The sequence below is a fragment of the Sus scrofa genome, chromosome 7 (genome assembly GCF_054392235.1).
Source record: "Sus scrofa isolate SSC_HxYL_T2T_F1_AM1 chromosome 7, Sscrofa_HxYL_maternal_Yorkshire_Landrace_v2.0, whole genome shotgun sequence".
NCBI classification, from domain to species: Eukaryota; Metazoa; Chordata; class Mammalia; order Artiodactyla; family Suidae; genus Sus; species Sus scrofa.
In genome coordinates this window covers 135679413-135700032 of record NC_139389.1, presented here as the reverse complement: position 1 = coordinate 135700032, position 20620 = coordinate 135679413, and the positions used below count along the sequence as shown (strand labels likewise).

The following is a 20620-nucleotide window of genomic DNA, read 5'->3' as shown; positions in this document are numbered from 1 at the left end:
AATCTCGTGGCACCTGGCTGTATGCAGAACGAGTGCAGGTGGCCTGAGAATGGCAGACGACACCCTGTCGACACGGGGCAGGGGGGGACACTGGTGCTCCCAGCCAGGTCCCCGTGGAACAGGCCAGGGCAGGGCATCTAGGGTGAGCCAGAGCTCTCAGGGAGGCCGGGGTGGGTGACAGGCCACGACCCAGCTCCCGCAGCGTCTCCGTCGTCTAATGGACACAGTCTGGAAAGCCACCGCTGGACTGTCCCGCTGGCTGGCCCTGAGGCTGGGAATCAGGCCTGGACGCCAGGGAGAGGAACGGCCCCGAAAGGGCCAAGCTCTGGGCTCTGTCAGGGCAGCGGGCTGCAGTCTGGATCACAGCGCGGCTGGCCGAGGGCTCTCGAGGTGGCCACGCACACACAACAACCCCTGGCAGCCCAGGGGGCGGGCTCCCGGCCAGCACCCCGGCCACCCACCTCACCAGCACAGACCCACGGGGGCCTGGAAACTGCACCCCAGGGCCGCTGATGGGCTGCGGTGGGGATTCACCACACGTCTCTCCCGAAGTATTGGATTCTAGAGCCGAACACCCAGTATTTCAACATTCCAGGGCCACCACTAGTGATCAATGCCCCGGTGCAGAGGAAATTACCTCATCCGAGTCCTCAAGTTCTACTTATGGTTCTAATAATCTCTCCATTGATCGCCAGGACTGCTGTCTAATTATAAATCCATTCCCGCCCACCCCGCGCCGTCGATGCACACAGAAAACCGAGAGGGAGCCTTAAACGCTCACATTTTATGGTGACAGGCCACTCGCTGGCAGGGCTGCCCGACCAGAGTCCCGTGACCCCAGGGGGCACGTTCCCCCCTTTGCCCCCTCCTCTGCCTCCAGGGGCCCTCGGAGCCTCGGCCAACCACCTCCGCCTGCAGGAGTGCGCTGGTCCCCCCCCCAGGGAGGGAGCCCCTGGGCTATTCCCAGCCGCCTCCTCGGTCCCCCCACACCTCTGACACCTCCATCCAGGCCCAGCTCAAGGCCACCTCCTCCAGGGAGGCCGCCAGCTCACCCACCTCAGTGCTGGTTCCCAGGCCAGGGGGCAGCGGGCGATGGCCTCCCTCCTCTTGGCCTCGCCCAGGAGGAGGCGGAAGCAGTGAGGCCACGCCCGGGTGCACCGTCACACACCCGCTGCAGGCTGGACGTTCTTCCCAGAGGGCCTCTGCGTCCCAAGCTGCCCAAGGCCAGGGAGGCCCCCAGGACGGGCCACCTCGGCTGGGCCAGCCCCAGCGGCAAGTCCCGGCACCTCTGGCCGCCAGCAGGGCTGGCCCAGAGGCAGGGGCGGGGCCGGGGGCTCCCTGTGCCTCAGCCCCCACAGCCCCCGGGGCGCAGAGACCACAGGAGGGGCTCCGCGCTCCACGCTCCGCGCTCCGGCTCAGAGACGCTCCTCGCTGGGCAAGTTTGTGCAGCCGGCTTTGCAATGACTGGAAAGGTTCCACAAACCCTGCTAATCGCTCTGCCCCGGGAGGGGGCGGGGCGGGGCTGGGACGCGGGGGCCTCTCCACGGCCCGAACACCCGGGCAGCACCTGCCCGGGACCCCACCCCCAGCTCCGGCCCCTAAGGCCTCGGGCTTCACACCTCCAGGCCCGCACACCGACCGGTCCCTCTGCCGAGACCGCCCTTCCTGTGGTTTGCTGGGCCTCAGCCTCGCACCCCTCCCTCCCCGCCAAGCAGGGTGGTGCCGCTGAGGGCATGAAGCCCCACAAGAGGGCATCCCCAGTCCTGAGCGCTCAGGCCTTCTGGGGAAAGGCCTCTGGGGACAGCCCCTACAGCGCCAACCCCAAACCACATTCCTCTGGGGTCCCACGAAAACCCCGATCCCAAAAGCCACCCTCTGCTGACCCCTATGCTGGTACCCGTCTGCTAGATGGAAAACCGGGGGGCACAGAGGACACATGGGAGAACCCCCCCCACACACACAGCAAAGCTCTGTGACCACGGGGGCCGGGCCCCAGCTCCGACTCCAGAGCTGGGGGCACCTCAGACCACGGGCCCCTCCCTGGGCACACCCGGCCCAGGTCTGTGGCACCCACAGCACCCACTGGTGCCCCGAGCTGGTTCCATGAGGCCATGCCACCGCTCTGGGTGACAATCTGGTGGGCCTGTGGGTGGGGGCCGTCACCGGAACAGAGGCAGCTCCTGCGAGGCCGGGCTGGTGAGAGAGTCGGCCTCTCGCCACAATCCAGGCTGTCACCCAGCGCAGCAGGTGCCCCGGGCAGGAGAGCCTGGACGGGGCGGGGCCAGCAGGAGAAGGATCTTCCGTCAGCCGGCAGGCAGACTTGACGCAGGCCTTGGGAATGTCTGAGGCCTCCCCCAGCGTCCGCAGACCCCCTGCTTTGGGGGGAGCCGTGCTGCAGGGCACCCACAGTGGCGAGACACAGACAGGGGTCCCCAGGAGAGGGCCCAGGCCCGACCCGGCTGGACTCCCGGCCCCCAGCCCACCTCGGCCAGGGCACTCACCAGGCATGACGGTGGCAGGAAGCTGTTGACCCTCGAGACACTCCACATGCCCTCCAGGCACTGCTGGGCCTGAATGGTGACCGTGCTCAGGGCTCCGCCCAGGCCGGCGGGCGCCACTGACACCTGAACGCTGGGCCCGGAAGGCCAGGCCAGCCCCTTCCTCCTGTCCGGCCCCGCTCGGCTCGGCTGCCTCCCCGCCGGTGCTGGTACATCCCTCTGGCTGGTGGCGGCACCGGTGCCGGTGCTGGGGGGTGTGAGGCCGGGGCCTCCACGAGGGGCGTCAGGGTCCTCACGGCTGGCGGGTGCCTGCAGCAGCCGCAGGGCCTCCGGCGAGAGCTGGTTCAGGCGCGTGGCACAGACATCGCAGCGGCGCTCGGCCTCCGGGCGACACGCAGGCAGCTTGTCGAGAAGCAGAGCCGAGAGGCACGGGTCCTGGCGGGGAATAAGGGACAAAAGCGGTCAGCACCTGGACGCCGGGACCCTCCGCCCGGTCCTCACCACCACGGCAGACGGCCGCCGCCCACTCAGTAACTGGGTAGGAAGCCCTGAACGGTCTCGTCCGCATGCACCCAGCAGGCAGATGGTGCCAGGGCTTCACAGGGAGGCTCGCAGCGCCCCCGACAACGCGCGGAGCAGCCAGGGGCTGGCAGAAGCAGGCCCTCGGGGTCCCGGCTGAAAGCCACGTCCATTCCAAGGCTGGTGCGGGCAGGGCTGGGGGGCTGGAGACCCTCTCCCTGCCTTGGTGGTGTCTCCAGCCCTGGTCACGACGGGACGGGAATGTAGCCGCTTCTGCCACACACATGCCAGCAGGAGCCAGGCCCGGTGACAGAACGGCAAGGGCGAGCAGGACTCCAGGTCCACGGAAGACAGCGGCCCGTGCATGGCTGGCAGGAGGCAAGTCTTGAAGCCACCACGTTCCACCATGGGCAGGAGCTTGGCCCCTGGGGTCTATGCTGCTTGGTGGTGGTCCCCGTAGCCCAACCCCTGCCCTGCGCTGAGGCGGACACATGGGTCTCTCTGACCACGAGCCTGGATCCAGAGAAGGCTAGGAACAGGAGCCTGGGGAGCCCAGAGGGGGTCCTGGCCCAGCCTGAGGTCAGGAAGGGCTTCCTGGAGGAGGTGACACCTCTGGAAGAAAGAGGAGGAGGAAGATGGAGCCAGTCCTTGCAAGAAAGCTCATGGTAGGGAAGCTATGTCACACCCCAGGGGCCCACCCCTGTCCCCCCACTGCCCCACCAGGCCCTGCCTCGGCCTCTCCCCAGGCCGCCCTGCCAGGCTCAGGGTCTACGCGGGGGGCCAGCCCCAACCACACGTGCCTGGCCGGGACACCCCCTCAGCAGAGCGTCAGCCCAGCTCGGCTGCGGCCGTGACCACCCAGGGCTCGGCCGGTGCCACCTCGCAGAGCAAACTCCAAAGGCAGGCCTGTGTCTCCCCTTCCGCCAGCTCCCCGCTCCCGTCTCTCCCAGCTGGACCTGCTGGGTCCTTCCTCCCGGGCCACCCATCCCCAAAGGACTCCAGGCCAGGTCTGGCGCCAGTCCAGCTGCCCTACTGGCCACAAAGGGGACCACAACCTCCTCACACCCTCAGATTCAGAAGCAAAGGCACCACACAAAAGGGGCCCCTCCGTTATGCCACCCAGGGTCCCCGAGCCCAACCTGTGGCTGCCTGGCTGGTATCCGCAGGCACCTGGGAGGGGCCCAGGGAGCCGGCCGTGGAGGGCGGCCCGCTACACGGGGACATTCTGCTGGCCCAGCATCCGCAGGGCATCGCGCTGCTCCTGTGTCCCCAGGACAGGCAGGCCTCAGGGGTACTTCGGGTTCGGTCCCCATCACCGCAATCACGTGAGTACGGAAATAACACGAGTCCCGTCAAGTTTTCGGTTTCGCGGGGCATTTAAAAGGTACGTCTACACTACGCTGTGGTCTGGTCCGTGTGCAACAGCCTCACATCTAAAAACCCTTTCACGCTGAGACCTAGCCTGGGACCCTCCATGTGCCGGGGGTGCGGCCCTAGACAGCAAAATAATAATAATGATAATGACGATACTGATAATACTGCTGTTGGAAAATCGGCACCAGCAGACTTGCTCGCACGGGGCTGCCCCCAGCCCTGTTTGTAAAAAGCTAAAAAGCGCAGCGAGAGGAGGTGTGCGATGCCACCCCGGCCCCCGCAGGGTGAGGCCCGCAGGGAGCTGCTCCCCTTGCTCGCCCGCAGGCAGGCGGGGCCCAGCCGTGCCAGCTGCCTGATTTACAGGCCGCTCCGGAAGGCCTGGCTTTTCTCCAGCGGGGGCTGGATGGCCCCAGAGCCTCTGAAGTGCCAGGCGTGTCTGGTCCCAATTAGCAGACCCCCCCCCACCCCATGCTGCCCTGCGGGAATCACGCTGGGGGCGGGGGAGCCCTGTGGACGTGGGGGAGGCCCACTCGGGGTCCACGGGCCACAAATGGAAGCCAGACACTGGGTCCCCCAGCCACGCGGGCTGAGACAGGCCCGGCTGTCAGGCCGCGGTCACTCCGTCACCCCCGTCACCCCCGCCCGTTTTCCAGGCCGGGCTCTGATTACTCTGGTTTTTCCACTCAGCGGGAGGCTGCTGATGGTGGGCTGGCGAGAGGGGAAGGAAGTGCCGCCCGCTCCAGCCATTAACCCGACTTGAAAGGCGGCCCAGACCCCGCCCGGCCCCCGGGCCCAGCCGCCCATTGTTCTAGGGCCTCTGTCTGCCTGGGGGACTCGGCCTCCAGGGAGCCACCCTGGCACTCCCTCCCTGGCCCGACAGGAGGAGGCAGGAAGGAAAGAGGGAAGAGCCTGGGCTGGGGGCTGCCAAATGCCCGGCCTGCCCCAGCCCCCATCCCGGCGGCCCCGCCCAGGCCCCGCCCCCAGCTGGGGGCTGGGCTCTGCGCATCAAAGCCCCACGTGGGGCTCTGCAGGGGGAGGAAGCCCACCAAGCTCAAGGAAGACAAGCCCAGGGCAAGCCAAGCAGGGGCTCACGGGCTCACAGTCCCCAGGTCCCAGGTCCCAGGAGTCCTGCTTGCCAGCGGGGCCAGTCCCAACACCCCCAGCCCCACCCCACGGCCAGAGCCTCCTCGGGGCCCACCTCTCCCACCGCCATCTCCTGTCGCACACGTGAGACAGCAGAGGCCGGAAAGGAAGAAAGGCCCGCCTGAGATGACCAGAGGGCCCAGTGTGCTGAGCCCTCAGACAGGCTGGAAGCAGAAGTGGCTGGGCCACTGAGCAGCCTGGGACACTCACTGCAGGCCAGTCCCTCAGAGTCACGCCCACACGGGAGGGGCCGGCCTGGGACCAGTGGCTCTGGGCAGGACAGACCCAGAGCCGGCACCCTGGCCCGTGATCCACCTGCTGCCCCCTGGGCCCCGTCCCCCGTGGGTCCCCCCCAGCACAGCCAACAATCCTCTGACGGGGAGGAGGTGGGAAGCATGGGGGGCGGGGGCGGCTGAGGGAGGCCCAGCTGGGAAGCCCACCCTTTTCTGGCCCGGTCTCCTCTCCCTGCCCTGGGGCAGCTCCTGGCAGCTCCAGAGCCCACAGGCCCAGCCCTCAAGTGGTCACAGTGCTAAGTTCTGGGATTTGAACCCCTGAAAGTACCAGCCACCACATGGCCTGGCAGCACCCCAAGCACCTTCAAAAAGACAGTAATTTCCCTGCTGCAAAATATGACTTTTAATTCCCTCTTCACGGTCTAGTTAAACAGCTGTTTTACTTGCATTCGGAGACTTTGTCTTAATTTGACTCAATGTAGCACCGCCTCCCACCCCCCTTCACGCCACACGGGTTTGGGGGAGCCTCCCCCCGTGAAAAACGATGACGTTTCCTCCTCCATCTTGCTCCAGGGGTCTCCGAGCCGCTTTAAGTAATCCTTCCATTTTCCCCGCGAGGCGTCCCAGGAGGACTTCAGCAGGGCCCAGCTGCCCCACCATCACCACCAGGAGAGACTCTGCCTGCCCGGGCCAGCCAGGCCCAGCCCCGGGGGTCTGAGCCCCTGCCAAGACCCCCCCGGGAGGGCCGGGGAAGGGCTCCACTCCCCAGCTCAGAAAAGGGCCCAGACGACCCTCTCTGAGCCCCCCATCACCCCATCTTCTAAAAGGGGCTCCAGCACCCACCGCCTAGGTGACTAGGAAAGCCAATGGGACCAGAGGCCCAGCCTGGAGGAGCGCCCCCCGCCGCCCAGACGGGCAGGTGTGACATGCAGGCTGCTGAGCCCCGTGTCCGGGCCTCCCGGGGCCCCTGCCCACCCCCGACCAGGCCCAGCCCTCTCTGCCCCTCCTCCCTTCCCTCCACAAACAAAGCGCGCTGGGCGCGACCCCGTGCTTCCGGAGTTGACAACAGGTCCAGGAAGGGACCCCTGGTTGCAGGCGCTGCCCTCCCGCGCCCTGCTGCCATCGAGGACATTCCCAGGTCTCGTGCAGCCTGGCGGGCGGGGTTGGAGGGTCAGGGGCTCAGTGTTCCAGCCACGCCTCCGCTGCCCGGGGCATCCCACCCACTGGGCGCCTCACCAAGGCACGACCCCCAGCCGAGGGCCCCCCCCCCCCCCGCCACTGGGTCCAGTGGAAGACCTGGGGACCCAAGCCCCACCCTCCCTGGTCCACCAGCCAGGACACTGGTGACCATCCCAGCCCCCAGGGCCTGCGGTTCCGAGGGGGAGGGGCGCTCACAGCCGGGCCCACCCAGAGCTGCCCGGCGCCCATCCCCAAGGCCCCGTGCCAGGAGCCAGCCAGCTGGGCAGCTTGGCCACACACTAGTTCATTGAGACCTCCTCCCCTCAATGGCCTCCCTGTCCTCCACGTGAGGCCAAACAAGACGGCGGACCCAGGAGGCTGCAGGCCAGTCCAGCAGGACGCCTCAGTGGGCGGCAGCCTCGTCAGCACACGGCTGCCTGGTGGCAGGGGGCAGACACGACTTTCAGCTCAACGGTCCAACTCTGGACGCAGGCACGGCCCCCGGACCTCAGTTTCCCTCTAGCAGGGCCTCCCCCTGGGTGGGCTACTCCACGCCCTGCAAGCCCAGCCGTGCCAAGGCCCCCCACGGCCACTCAGGGGGCTCTGAGCCCCAGCAAAGGGGCAGGCACAGAAGTTGAAGGGGGCCCTTCCCCGCCAGCTGGCCCCAGGAATCCGGGGGACTTTAGCTCTTTATCAAAGGACCTCCCAGGCCAGGCCAGGCCCCAACTCTGCCCCAGGCCGGGGCAACAATTGCCCTCCACCCCACCTCCTGACCCTCAACCTCCCCCTGGCTCCAGGGATGCAGTCTCCACGTGCCTCCCAGCATTCCCAACTTGAGGGTGACTTCCCGCCCCCCCGGAGACCCTTGGCCCATCTCTGTGGGCGAATTCTAGCTGAGATCAAATGTCACCTCCTCCAGGAAGCCCTCCTGGATACCCCCTTCCAGAGCCCTCTCACCCAGGGCACTTTGGTTTAGAGCATGAGCTTCGCAGGGGAGAAGCCAGGGCGCAGGGCCTGGGAAATGTCACCCACACCCTTGTGACCGCTATTTCTTCCGCTGCCACATGGTGTGATGGAGCTGAGTGTGTAAGTGCCAGGCAGCCTGCTGACTGGAGGCTGGCACCATCCTCCCTGGCCGCCCAGCTCCCTGCCCCACCTTCCCATGGCACAGCCCCCCACCAGGCCTCAGGGGCATCTAGGGAGGAGAGGGGTCCCAGTCCCCTAAGGGCAGCCAATCCCACAGCAGGAACCCCGCCGACCCTCCTCACCAACTGCCCAGCAGAGGGCAGGCGCCAGGCAGGACAGGCCCCTGGCATGTGCTATGCTCTGACACGCAGACACACCGTGGGCCAGCTGCCCCTCGGAGCGCCAGGGTGACCGGCCTCCACAGGCCCCCACCCCCCGGGAGCCACCGTACCCGCTGGCTGCCGTGAGTATGCTCCCTTCTCAGACCGGGGCTCAGAGACACTAAGACATTTGGCTCAGGTTGCACAGCCTGGGCAGTAGAGCTGGGGTTAGTATGGGGGGCACGGGAAGGGCTGGGGGCCAAGAAAAGGGGCCCTGGGGACCAGACCAGGAGGGTCCGCAGCTGCAGTCAGGGCAGCCCCTGAGCAGCCAGGCTGGAATGGCTTCTGGACAACCCCTTGGGGTTTGGGCCGGCCAAGTGTGTGGGGCTGGCGGGGGTGCCAGGAGGCAAAGCTGGGCTGCGGCCTTGCACTCAGGCTTGACGGGGAGGACGGGCGCGGGCAGCCGAGAATGGGACAATTAGGAAGAAGCCAACCCTGCAGCCCTTGCCCCCGAGCAGGAGCCAGGGCAGGGCCAGCGCCTGGCACGCTCCTCCCGGAAACAGCAGCAGCGCGGGCCAGCATCCATCACCCGGGGTCAGAGGTGAGCTCACAGGGCGGTGTAAGAACATCCATCCGAGGCAGACACCGCAGGCGCAGGGCAGCCTGGCGCTCGGCGCGTAGGACCATAAATCTGCCAGCCCCGGGCGCCCGGCAGAGCCCTCCCGCCCCTACCCCTGCCCAGCCCCCACCGAACCCCGCGATGCCACCTAGGGGACAGGGAACGGCCCAGATGAGGCCAGGGAGCCCCTCCCACAGAGGACCAGGAGCCCCGTGGACTGCGAGTCCCTGAGCCACAAACCACGGCCCAAGAAGGGAAAGTGCCGTGAGCAGGAAACCAAACAGGTATTTCCCAGCCCAAGGATGCTGTCCCAGACCGGGCAGCGGGGCCCTGCCAAGGAGGGACCACGCCACGGGGAGTGGGGCCAGGCTCCCCTCTTGCACAGCACTCTCAGCAGCCACGTGCCCGCCCAGCGGGAAGGGGGAGCCCGGAGCGCAGCGCTCGGGGGGACGACCAGGGAGCAGCTCCCCGAAGCCAGGCCTCCCAGCCAGGCCGTTTCCAGGAACCCGGCCGGGGACAGCCTGGCCTTCAATGCCACCAAAGGCTGGCCACCATCCCCATGAGGCAGACGAGCAGACGGAGACCCACACACTGAGGGCATGCGCCGTCCATTTTTAATCTGTCTGTCCACTCATGGCCCTCACCTTATGCACGCAAACTGCAGGAGCTTCCAGAAACCACATGGCCTAAACTGAACCCAACACACGGCTGGAGATGGTCACGTTAGAACAAACAGGCATGATCAGGTCCCACAGTCATGTGAGAAAGGGCCATGTGGTTGGCAAAAGCTGAAGAGGTCATTCGCTTTGAGCTTCCTGGCAGGCAAAGGAAAAGGGAAACTAGACCTTCCTTGCCATTTAGGGTAAGAACCAGATAAATACCCCAAATAAAATACCCCTTCAGGACACCCCAGGGAGCCTTGAGAAGGTCCCAACCCACTGTTAACCCATCCCAGAGCAGGACAAGCCCCCGCAAGGCTCTGATCAGCCCGAGGTGTGGTGATGACGTGGTGTCCCTCCCTCCCGGCCCCTCCACTGCTCAGCAGGGAGGCGGTAGAGCTGTTGACCAGGTCTCACCCCCCTGCTCAGCCCCACCTCTGGCCACAGCTGGACTCCCCTGAAGCAGGCTCCCTCCTGCAAGGCGCAAAGCTCCCCACCCCAGACGTGCGGTGCCTGCACCCCAGCCAGTGCCCCAAGCCCCACCTCTGCTCGTGGCTGATATCCAAAGGGCGGGGGCTCCACTGCCCCCCCACTGCCCACCCTCACACCCTGAAAACCCAAACCAGCAAGGATGTAAGACAGGTGCAAGGAGCCCAGCATTCCATCACGGGACCCAAGGAAGTCCCTGGGGACAGCAGGGGACACCAGCTAGCCCACTGTCCATCTAGGAAAGGGCCAGGCCGGGGGTGGGCAGGGGCCGGCCGAGGCCTTGAAGAGGCCAGGTGGCAAAGCTAGGCCCGCCCCAGCCTCCACCCTCCCGCTGCCCAGGCTGGGTCCCACAGAGTGGCCTGGGAGCCTCCACGCCCCACGGACTGATCCCTCCCAGCTGAGTCATCTGGGCCCCTGCCAGCTGGGAGGGTGCCTGGCAGCCCGCCCCAGGGCGCACCCGCCCCTCTCACGCCTCCCCGCTGTCTCTGGAGCCTGCCGACACCTGGCTCAGCTGGGGGACACTGCTGTCACCAGGTGCCCCACCCTGGGGAGCCCCGAGGCAGGCGCTGCGGCTCCAGCTGTCCCCCAGAAGCTGGCGGAGCTCAGGCGAGGTTCCAAACTGCGTGGGGGGGTGGGGTCCAGGGCCTCAGTCCTTGCCCCTGCCCCCCAGGACCCCAGCATCACAAACCAGTGTAGTCAGAGCTGGGGCCGTGGGGACAGAGCTCGCTCCCACCACGCAGGCTTCCTGGGGGAGCAACAGAGCGTGGACCCCCGCTGGCAGGACCGCCACCCTCGGCCAGGACCCAGAGAGAGGCAGGAGTGTCTCCCGGCCTCCAGCCCCAGAGCCTGGTCACGTCACCGCGAGCTGAGCATGGGGCGAGCACACCGCCTCCCGGCAGCATTCAGCCTCGCTGTCCAGCTTGGTGGAAAAGGGGTACCAGCACTGGGGCTACACAGGGGGGCGCTCTGGAATCTGCAGGGTGGGGGGACGAGCCCCCGCCTGGGTGAGCAGAGCAGAGTGGCAAGAGTGAAAACGCTGATCGCTATCCCCCATCGGGGCGCTAATCGATTCAGTGCCGGTACTGGCACATCTAAGTCACAGGCTCCGGCGATGCCTCTGGGCGGCAGCTGGAGCGGGTCCCCATGCGGGATCCCTGCCCCCACTGCTGCGAGGGGGCCAGGGACCACCATCGCCACGGGGCCATCATCTGGGTTAGAGAAAAGAGAGCCAGAATCCAGCTCAGCAGCCCTCGGGATGAACACAGCAGCATGTGGGGAGAAGAGCCTGGTCACTCAGTCAATCAACAAACGTTTCTGGGGGACCCAGACCCTGTGCCTGCCCTGGCAGAGCTCCTGGCCTGAGGGTGGCATACCAGACATGGAGACAACACAGGGGCCCAGGGGTGTGGGAAAGGCTGAGGAGAGGCAGGGCCAGGTGGCAGCAAAGTGGCCTCCTGGAGAAAGGTGGAGTGGGGGGGAGGGGGCTCCGGGAGTGTGGGGGAGGGGGGCTCCGGGGGAGGACAGGGAGACTCGCTGCACAGGGACAGGCCCCCAGAGCTCTGTGCCAGGAGCTCGGTGAGGCGGGTCAGCGCAATCTGAGTCCCCCACCGCGCGCCGCAAATGGCTGTGGGGTCCTGCCAATTAAGCATGGGAGGGACGGGGGGCAGAGGCTGGGCATCTGCAAAAAGGGAGCTGGGACACCACCCCCAGGGATGAGGAGGAGCCCTGTACTCAAGGACTGTGGCCTTCGGGGGGCCTCGGTCTAGCCGGCCAAGCTGGGACGGCAGGACCCAGGACTGGCTGGGTCCCTCCTGATGGATCCTGGGTTTAGTGAGTTCCCTCTGGCTGCCCTGAGGGTGGGCAGCGGACGCTGGGGGCACTGCGCTGGGCTGAGTCGAGGTTGTGAAAGGAGTCTGAGGGAACGGGGTGGCCGGGGTGGCCAGTGTGCCAAGGTGGGAAGGACCCAGGACAGGGACGGCTGGGGCCTCAGGTTCTGACTCGGGGGACAAAGGGACAGAGTGGCACTCGCTTGTGGCAGAGAGGAGGCGCTTGTGGCAGAGAGGAGGCGCTGGGTGGCAGGTGCTGGGAGCCCCCAGAAGCAGGGAGGGAGAGAGAACAGGGGGCCGGCAGAAGCGCCCCGGGAGGCTGGGCCTGGGGAGGGGCAGGGCATCTGCGGTGGGGCCCACGGAGGGCACAGGACAGTTGGACGGCGTGGCTCAGGCCACGCAAGGGTCCAGAAGGGTCACGCAGAGATGAGGCCCAGGGAACCTGGTGAGAGCAGAGGGCAGCGTGGTGGAGGCCCAGCAGCCCCAGCCTGACATCCCCTGCACACGCGGGCCCGCTGTCCTTGGTTCTGCTAGGACAGTCCCAGGGCCCCAGCTGGGCAGGCAGCGCCCTTCCCTCCCCCACGCTCCCGGGGGCATCGGGGCTCATGAAGCAGGGGGAGGGCACAGTCCGATCTGCTCCAGACGAGGTCCCCGGGTGAAAACCGTGGTCACGCTCGCCACCCAGGTGAGGAAGCCCAGGCCAACACGGGAAGAAGGGAGCGGAGGCAGCCTTCCACCCAGGCCACCCTACGGCTGGGCAGGGGTCAACCACCACTGCGCCCGCCCCCCTATGGGCACCAAGGACGGGCACAGCGTGACCCCCAACCTGAGCCCACATCCTGCAGAAGCAGCAAGGGCTGCGGTGTGCAGACAGCCGGTGTGCAGACCGGCCCCACGCGCGCACCTCGGGGTGCAGAGAAGGAAACGGAGCCCACGCGGTCTCAAGTGTGAACCTGCCCGAGCCCCCATAGCAGGAAGCTGACGGCCCGCAGCGGGGTGGGCAGGGTGCCAGCAGGGGTGAGCCCTGGCCAGGAAGCTGAGGTCAGAGATGGGGACCACGGGCTGGCTGAAAGGTCACTGCTCCGAGACCCTCTCAGGCCCCCTCTACACCCGGGACCGGCAGGGACCCCCGAGACACGGGCCCTCATCCCGGCTCCACCTCACCCCAGCCATGGGAGCCCAGCAAGCCACCTCCTGTCCGGGGCCTCCCCAGACGCCACAAGCATGAGACGGAGTGAGATGACAGCGGCAAAGTTCTCTGCAAACTGTGAAGCACCGGCCTCACAAAGCTCCCCTGCTCACGGACAAACAAGAAAGGGCCCCCCATGGAAAACTCTAGAAAACACAGCCTCAGAGCAGAGCCCAGTGCCCCTGGACCTTGGGGCCAGACTCCTAGGAGGACTCGCTGGGGCTCACCCAGAGCCAGTCACACAGGGTCCCCTGCTGCCCCACAGGGCTCTCCCCCAAACGAAAAGCAGAAGCAGCTGTGTGACCACATCTGGGCCCATCTCCCCACCTCCCCTGGAGGAAGCCCTGGGGCCGGGCGAGGCTGCAGGCTGTGTGCGAATCAGTCAGGATGCTGCCCAGACCCCAGATGGCACAGGACAGCAACACCCACCGAGGCCCCCGGGTCGGGGGACCGAGCACCCATCGCCCAAGGGTCCTCCCGCCCCGGCTCGTTCCATTCCTCTCCGGAGAAACAGTGGACCGCGGGCCCTCCTCCTCTCTGGCCCAGTGCCCTACAGGTTGGACAGCAGTGCCAGGGTGGCCCCAGGAGGCTGCCCCCGGGCTGACAAAGGAGAAAATGCAGCAGGGAAGGGGACCAAAGAGAGGAACGAAGCCGGGGGCCCGCCCGGTCTGCTGGGGACGGCTGGGGAAGGGGTGAGCCCTCACCTGGCACTGAGGGGTACCCAGTATGAAAGGCCAAACTGGGGAGGCAAGGAGGGCTGGGAGGTGAGCACTCTGGGGGGTTCAAGGGATCTCCTGATGAGCTGCCTGCAGGAAGGGACCCCTGGGACCTCCCAGATGAGGGACCCCAAATCCACCACCAGGATCCCTGCCCGCTGGTAACCAGCCAGCCACACGTCCAGCACCACCAGGCAGAGCCCAGCTCAGTCACTAAAGCCCTCCTCTCTCCAGCCCCAGTTTCCGCCGATGGGGCCCTGGCGACTCTTCAACCAAATCCAGGCTGTCTGGGGCAGAGCGTGGCAAGGCTGCACCCTGCTCTGGACAGCAGAGGTGGCAGGGTCCAGTCCCACGGGGGACAGGCCACAGGTCCCCTCCCCTGACCACAGAGCGAGGGTGCCCAGGACACAAACCAGACTCACGCTGCCCCCGCGCCCCACCCTGCCCTGGAGGGGACACGGGGAGGCCAGGGTCTCGCCCAGAGCAGCTTGGCCTCGTCGGAGAGCTATATTTAGATTCAATAGGGGTTATGTGGACTTACTTCCCAGGACCGCTTTCAGCAAGACTGCAGGTCAAGCGGGAAGAGCTTCCTCTGCGGGACCCCCCCCCCACCTTCCCAGGCTGTACAAACTTCCAGGGCGTATTGTTCCTGGAACAATGGTCCCAGCTCCTTCCAAGACCCGGCCAAGCCCATTGGCTACAGAATTCAGCAGAGCCCCTCCCCAGACAAACACCTTGGCAGCTGGGGCTGGAGCCTGGGGAACCCAGGGGCCCAGCCGCTCGAATTCCCAGGTGGGTGGCCACTGCCTAAAATGGCAGAGCCCCAAGCTGTGTCCCACACAGAGCTCCTCTCCATGACGCTGGGAGGGGCCGAGAGGGGGCTGGGAGAGGCCCACCCTCTTGGCCCTCCAAGCCCTCCCGCCCCAGCTGTGCGTCTTCCAGACTCCGGGCTGGGGGCCAGGGGCCCCAAGGGCAGCAACACACCAAGTCACCTCGGGCTGCTGGGGAAGGCAGGAGCAGTCCCGCCCGGCCTGGAGTCCCTGCGGGCTCCCGGGCTCCCCTCCCCCTCCCAAACACAGGCTGCGGTTCCAGCTGTGGGACATCTGCACAGTCCTCCTCCAACCAGACGACAGGACTCTCTGATGATGAAAGGCCCCAACTCACGCACAGGCTGTCACAGACGCGGAAACCAGGGCCCGGAGAGGGGACAGGACTGGCCCCAGATCAATAAAGGAATCTCGTCTCCCTCCGGTTCCCGGGGTCTCCCAAGTTTCGGCACGGGCCCTGTCCGAGGGCGGCCCGAGGAAGGGTCACTTACCCGGAGGGGAGTCCCGGGCCCGCTGACCAGCTTCCACGCCTGTCGCTTGAGCTCGGCGAGCTTCGTATGGCAGTGGCGGCACCAGCCGCCCCCGCCGGCCGAGTGGCCCTGCTCTGCGCCCGCCCCGGCGCCCTCGGGCGCAGGGCGGCTGCCGCATGGGTCCTGCTCGGGCCCGGCGGTCAGCCTCTTTCGGGGGGACACCTCCAGCAGCTGCAGCGGCTCGCGGGCCGGGCCGCCCTCGGCCACCTGCGGGGGATTGGGGCGGAAGGGGACAGTGAGCCTGGGCTGCTGGGCGGCGCCAGCCCGGGACCCAGCACCGGTGACTCCGGACCTCCAAGTGACCCAGTCCCAAAGTGACGCGCTCGACAAAGTTAGCGCAGGGCGCGAATCTTGCCATTCCAGGAGGTCTTGACTGGGGCCCCCGCGAGCAGGAGGCCCAGCGCCGCTCGCGCTCCGCTCCAGGCCCAGCCCCCAGGGGGCGCCGCGCACCCCTCGAGCATCCTCTGCGTCCCAGGCTCAGTCCCGGGCCGCCCGCCGGTCCTCCGCCGCCCGCCTCCCTCTCGGGCCCCGCCGCGCGTACCACGGGTTGCGCAGCGCACAAGGGGGCGCCGCGACCGCCCATGGCCGGGACGCAGGAAGGTCTGGGCCGTTGCTTCGGGGCCGCGCGGGCTCTCCGCGGGCGCCGCGGCTACGTGATCCGACCCGGGGACGGCCCCATGGCCCCGCCGGCCGTTCGGAAGTTCGCGGCGCGGCCGAGTGGCGAAGAGCGCACGGCGGCGGCGGCCGGCGCGCTCGGAGACGAAGGCGGGGCCTGGGCGGGGCCCGGGACCCCGGGGGCGGGGGTGGGCGGGGCTCTGGGAGGGCTGTCCCGCCCCGCCCAAAGCCCGCGCCGGGCAGTGTGTGGGGGAGGGGGGTCCTGCTTCGCGGCGCGGCGCGGCGCGGCCCCACCTACTCGTAGGCCCCCGACCTGTTCGGCGAGTCCCAGTCCGAGGGAGGGGCGCTGGGGGCCGCGGGGAGAGACCCAGGACAGACGCGCATGCGTCTTCCTGCTCCCCGCCCGGGACCCTGGGGTCTCCTGGGAGGCGCCACCCCACTCGTCACTTTTACCCGCGAGGAAACTGAGGCCGCGAAAGGGAAGGTCTTGCCCAAGGTCACGCAACGAAGTGGAACGAGGAGGGGGCTGAACCCCCAGACTCCCGATGGCTTTTTCCGGAAATCCCAGAGCACTCCGCACGTCGCCGCCCACCCTGCGGCTTTAACTGTCATGGGTGGGTGAGTGTCGCCGCGGTCTGCGCCTCGGAACAGGCAGTGCCCCTGCCAGGATGTCTGTGTCTAGGCACGTCTGCAAACGGCACGCGTGTCTTCGCAGCCGCGCGCGTGTGCAAGAAGGCGGGTGTGCGAGCTGTGCGCCCGGGAAACGGGAGGAGGTGGCCCTGGGGGTGTGTGGGACCTGTTGTCAGTCGGCCTGGCAGATGGGAACTTAGCTCCGGAATTAATTGCCTGTTTGTCTCCGGCTGGGAGGTCGCCCCCCTTCTCCGGCGACCAGTTGCTCCTGCTCCAGCTCAACGCTAAAAACCACCGTTATCCGAGGCGGCAGGCGGCTCCGGGTCGGGGCTCTGGGTCAGACCGAAACCCAGGGTCGGGCTCGGCGGGTGCTGCCGCGCGGCTTCTCGTGATGCGTGCGCCCCCTGCTGGCCGCCCCGCACCCGCCGCCGAGAGGCTCGGGAGAGACCCGGCGCCACGCGCCCCGGCGAACAGGCGCGCCTGGGGGACTAGAGGGCTGCGCGCCGGAGCTGGAGGCGGCCAGCTGGTCGCGGTCCAGGCGGAGACCCCGACCCACGGCTCCCCGGCACGCAGTGAGCCCCTCAGACGGAGTCGAGTCGCTCTCCACCCCTCCTGAGTCCCTCCAAGCGACCCCTTCCCTCCCTTTTACTTGGAAGGTCCTCTCCGCCCCCGCATTCATTCACTCCTCAAAAAAGAGGGGAGCGGAGTGACCGTCTCTTTCCGGGTTTTTGAGTCGTTTATGGCCTGCACGGTGCGGCGGGGGTAGGGGGCGCATAAAGGGGGCAGGCTCCCCTCTCTCACTCCACCAGCCCACACCTTACAGCCCCTGTCCCCCGGGCCTGGAGGCGGCAGCTCTTCCCCCTCTCCTATTTCATAAGCCTCCAAAGGAAAAGAGGGGTCAGCCCCCGCTCCGGATCTGGGCAGCAGGACACGGCAGCCCCCGCCCCTCTACTACCCTGGGACACAGACGCACACAGGCAGGCCCTGGAAGCGCGATTCTATACCCCACCCTCCCCCCACACACACGCCCTCCCCACCTGCACCCCCAGAAGCACATCGGCGTCAGGAGCCCGGGTCCTACGCCCGGAGCCGGCCACGCCCGCAACTTCGTTTGTCCGCACCGCGGCGGCGCTTCCAGAAGCTCACGCTCGCGCCCTCCGCCCGGGTTCGCACAGGCGCCCGGACACAGCGCCCGAGGAAGCCGACCACCTCAGGACTCAGGATAAACCACGAGCCCCCCGACCCCCTGCCTCGCCCGCTCCAGCGAGGCGCGCGGCGGGACTCGGGGTCCCTGCGCGGTGCTCTCGTCCCTCGCTCTCCGCCTCCCGCTCCGGACGCAGCGCTGAGGGGAGACAGAGATGGGGCAGCACTAACCCGGGAAAAGTGCAGCCGCGAGTCCCGGGCCCGGCCTGCGGGACGCTGCTGGGGACCGGCCGCCTCCTGCCCCGCGCCACGCCGCAAAGTCGCGGGACGGCGCCTCTGCCGCCAGCCGGGTCCCGCCGCCCGGCCCTCACCTTGGCTCGCCGCCGCAGGAGGTGGCTCGTGAAGCCCAGGATGATCTCCGAGTCCAGGCAGAGCGCCCCCATCTCCAGCAGGCCGGGCGCCTTGCGGGGCGCGCCGCGGGGCGGCTCGGGCGGCCCCGGCAGCGCCATGGAGGAGCCGAGCGCGGGGAACGGGCCCGAGCTCCTCCCGCCGCCGCCGCCGCCGCCGCCGCCTCCCCGCCCGCGCGCTCACTGGCCGCGCGCCCGCCGCCGCCGCCGCCGCCGCGCCCCGCACAGCGCAGGGCCGCCCGCCAGGTCCCCGGTCCTCGGCGGCCCGCGCCCGCCGCCCCTGAGCTCGCTCCGCGCCGCGCGCCCCCGCGCACCGGCCCCGCCCGCCCGCCCGCGCCGACAGCGCCCCCTCCGCCCGCGGAGCGAGCCAGACTCCCGCACGAGCCGACCCGAGGAGGAGGGGCGGGGGGCGAGGGCCCTACCAGCCCTGGGGCAGAGGCTGGGGGCCAGGACCCGGCCTCCGTCGGCACGCCCCTGTTCCGCGGGCGTCCTACCGGGTGCTCTGGCCGGGAAGCAAAGGGAGGGGACGGCGGCGCCTAGAGGGGTGCCTAGAAAGCGCTGGGGACGGGGGTGGGGGGGTGTCGCATCCCCTCCCCCTCCAATCTGTCCCTGGGACTCCGCGTCCCAGTCCCTGGAGACGTGCAGCGAGCCCAGTGACTGTCTGCTCCGCCCGTGCTCCACAGCGGCCCTGTTGCCTCCCGCCCCCCAACCCCCGCCTCGGCCGGCGGCCTCCTAAAGCCCGCCCCGCCAGGACCCCAGAGCGCCTCTACTTCAGGACCCCGATTCCCTCTACAGCCTCCTCTGCCTTTGATCCGGGCCCCTCCGGCGCTCCTGGAACTCCCCGCGGGCTGCAGGATCCTTGTTGTTCCCCAGGCGCCACCAAATTTCGAAGTCCGTGGGGAAGCGCTTAGGGAGCAGGGGGTGAGGTCCTCTGGGGAAAAAAACTCAGGCCTGGTTCCCGCGGTCCTACTGTGCGCGGCTCCCAGCCTCCTGCTCATGGGCGCCCAGTAGGGGCGCAGGCGGAGCCAGCCAGACACCTGCCTGGGGCCGGCGGAGCCCCAAGTGTAGCCTAAATAACCTAGGCCCACGTGGGGGTCTTTAGGAGGAAGGGCAGGGGTGTCCAGGACGTTGTCGCGGGGTGGGCCTTGAGGACCTGTTGGGTTAACGGGCGAAGAGAAGACAGAGCTGCGCTGGGCCCTTGCAGAGGCACAGGTGCACAGGGGGCAGTGATACGGCCCTTGGCTGGACGGACACCGGCAGTCCCCCACCCCCACCCCCACCCAAGGACTCTCCCTACCGTGACTCTTCCGCAGCTGGGAGACCCTCCTGCTCCCCAGGGGTGCTCTCCTGACATCCCAAGGGGCAGCAGAAGGGCAGGGTCTCCACCAGACCGCCCCCCACCAGCTTGTCTCACACCTTATCTGCCGGCACAGGGCCAGCCCTTACCACGGCTCAGCCCCACCCCTGCCTCTGGAGAGGAGATGCCCCAGGAGTGCCTGCCTCCCTGTCCCCAAGGCCACCCGAGCCTGAGGCAGAAATCAATCGGAGGGAAGGCAGAGTCCCCTCACACACACCCTCTGGGCTCCAGGAGCCACGCTGGGGACCTCTCACGCCCCTCCCTCCCCCGTGGGCAGGCAAGTCCTGGGGGGGGGTCCTCCAGTGGACCCTGCCCTTCTGGGAGGAGGCCTCTGCCATCTCAGTGGATTGATTAAAGTCATCGTGGGGATTTTTCTAACATTTAATTTACCAGGCACGCGGCGGCCGGTCAGAGCTGTCCCCAGGGAAATCTAGGCCAAGGGAGCAAAACGGAAAAGGCCTGCAATTGAGTGGCGCTCTGGCGGGATTAATTGCTGGACTCAGCTTCCAATCAGCCCCCACGTGGCAATATTTCAAGAAGGCAGGAGGACACCCCGAGCCCGCCATACCTCCATCTCACCAAGGCCTGCTGGGGCCATGGGGGACCCCCCAGCTCCACGTGCAGCACACGTTCCCATGGTGGCCTCCAGCCTTGCTGAGGAGGGGACAAGCCCTTTGGGCCAGCACTCCGAGAGCCGGCCGTGCTCCGGACGCGCTCTCATGGTGCAGCTGGAAAATGAACACCGGACCGCCGTCTCTGGGAAGTAGGAGACGGGACCCGTAGGGAAAGGGAAACACATCCTAATGCTTGATCCTCGGCGGCAAGGGACACAGGACAGCAACAGGGGCTCCTGGAAAGATGCCCAGACCGTGGTCAGCTCGGTCAGGTTTGCGTTTCCAGATGACATGTGCACCTTAAAGACCCTTTGCTTGGAGAGACACAGGAAACAGGAAGGAGCCGTTGCTCCTGCAGAGAGGAGAGGCCAGGGAGACGCGCTCTCCACCTGCCATCCCTCCGCGTTTGCGGGGCTTGTAAGCGTGAGTGTTGATATCTAGCAAAGAGATCGGGAAGGGACGAGAGCCTAAGCTGCCCCCGATCAACTGCTCTGAGGTCCTCCAGCTGGGACGGCACCCAGCACAGACCTGAGCCCTCCTCCCTCCACGGTGGGGCGGGGGAGAGAAGGAAACCTCCCCTCCCTCGTCTCAAGGGTGCTTTGGTGCCCCCCCCAACTTCCCCAAGTCTGGTCAGCTCCCCAGGCTCTGCCTCCGCACCTCTGAGGAGGCTGAGCTCCTGCCTGGGGTAGGGGAAGGATGCCGGCAGGGGGTGGGTGGGCAGAAGCCGGCCAGAACAGCCCCACCATGTCCACCAGGGGAGCCCACCT

At 67.7% G+C, this 20620-nt stretch overlaps 1 protein-coding gene across 2 annotated transcripts in view; it reads right to left on the bottom strand.

Moving 5' to 3' along the window:
- KIF26A (kinesin family member 26A) overlaps positions 1 to 18052 on the bottom strand; it is a 40123-nt gene extending 22071 nt beyond the window's left edge. The window contains exons 1-3 of one of the 2 annotated variants that reach the window (XM_084967079.1): positions 17847 to 18052; positions 15049 to 15294; positions 2502 to 2933 (exon numbers count right to left, since the gene is read on the bottom strand). In XM_084967079.1, the coding sequence (XP_084823205.1) occupies positions 2502 to 2933; positions 15049 to 15294; positions 17847 to 17984 (816 nt within the window). In that variant the 5' untranslated portion in view covers positions 17985 to 18052. Of the gene's footprint in view, positions 1 to 2501; positions 2934 to 15048; positions 15295 to 15628; positions 15817 to 17846 lie in introns of those variants that run through there. The other variant, XM_021081543.2, reaches the window with a different exon arrangement.
- Between the last annotated feature and the right edge of the window lie 2568 nt (positions 18053 to 20620).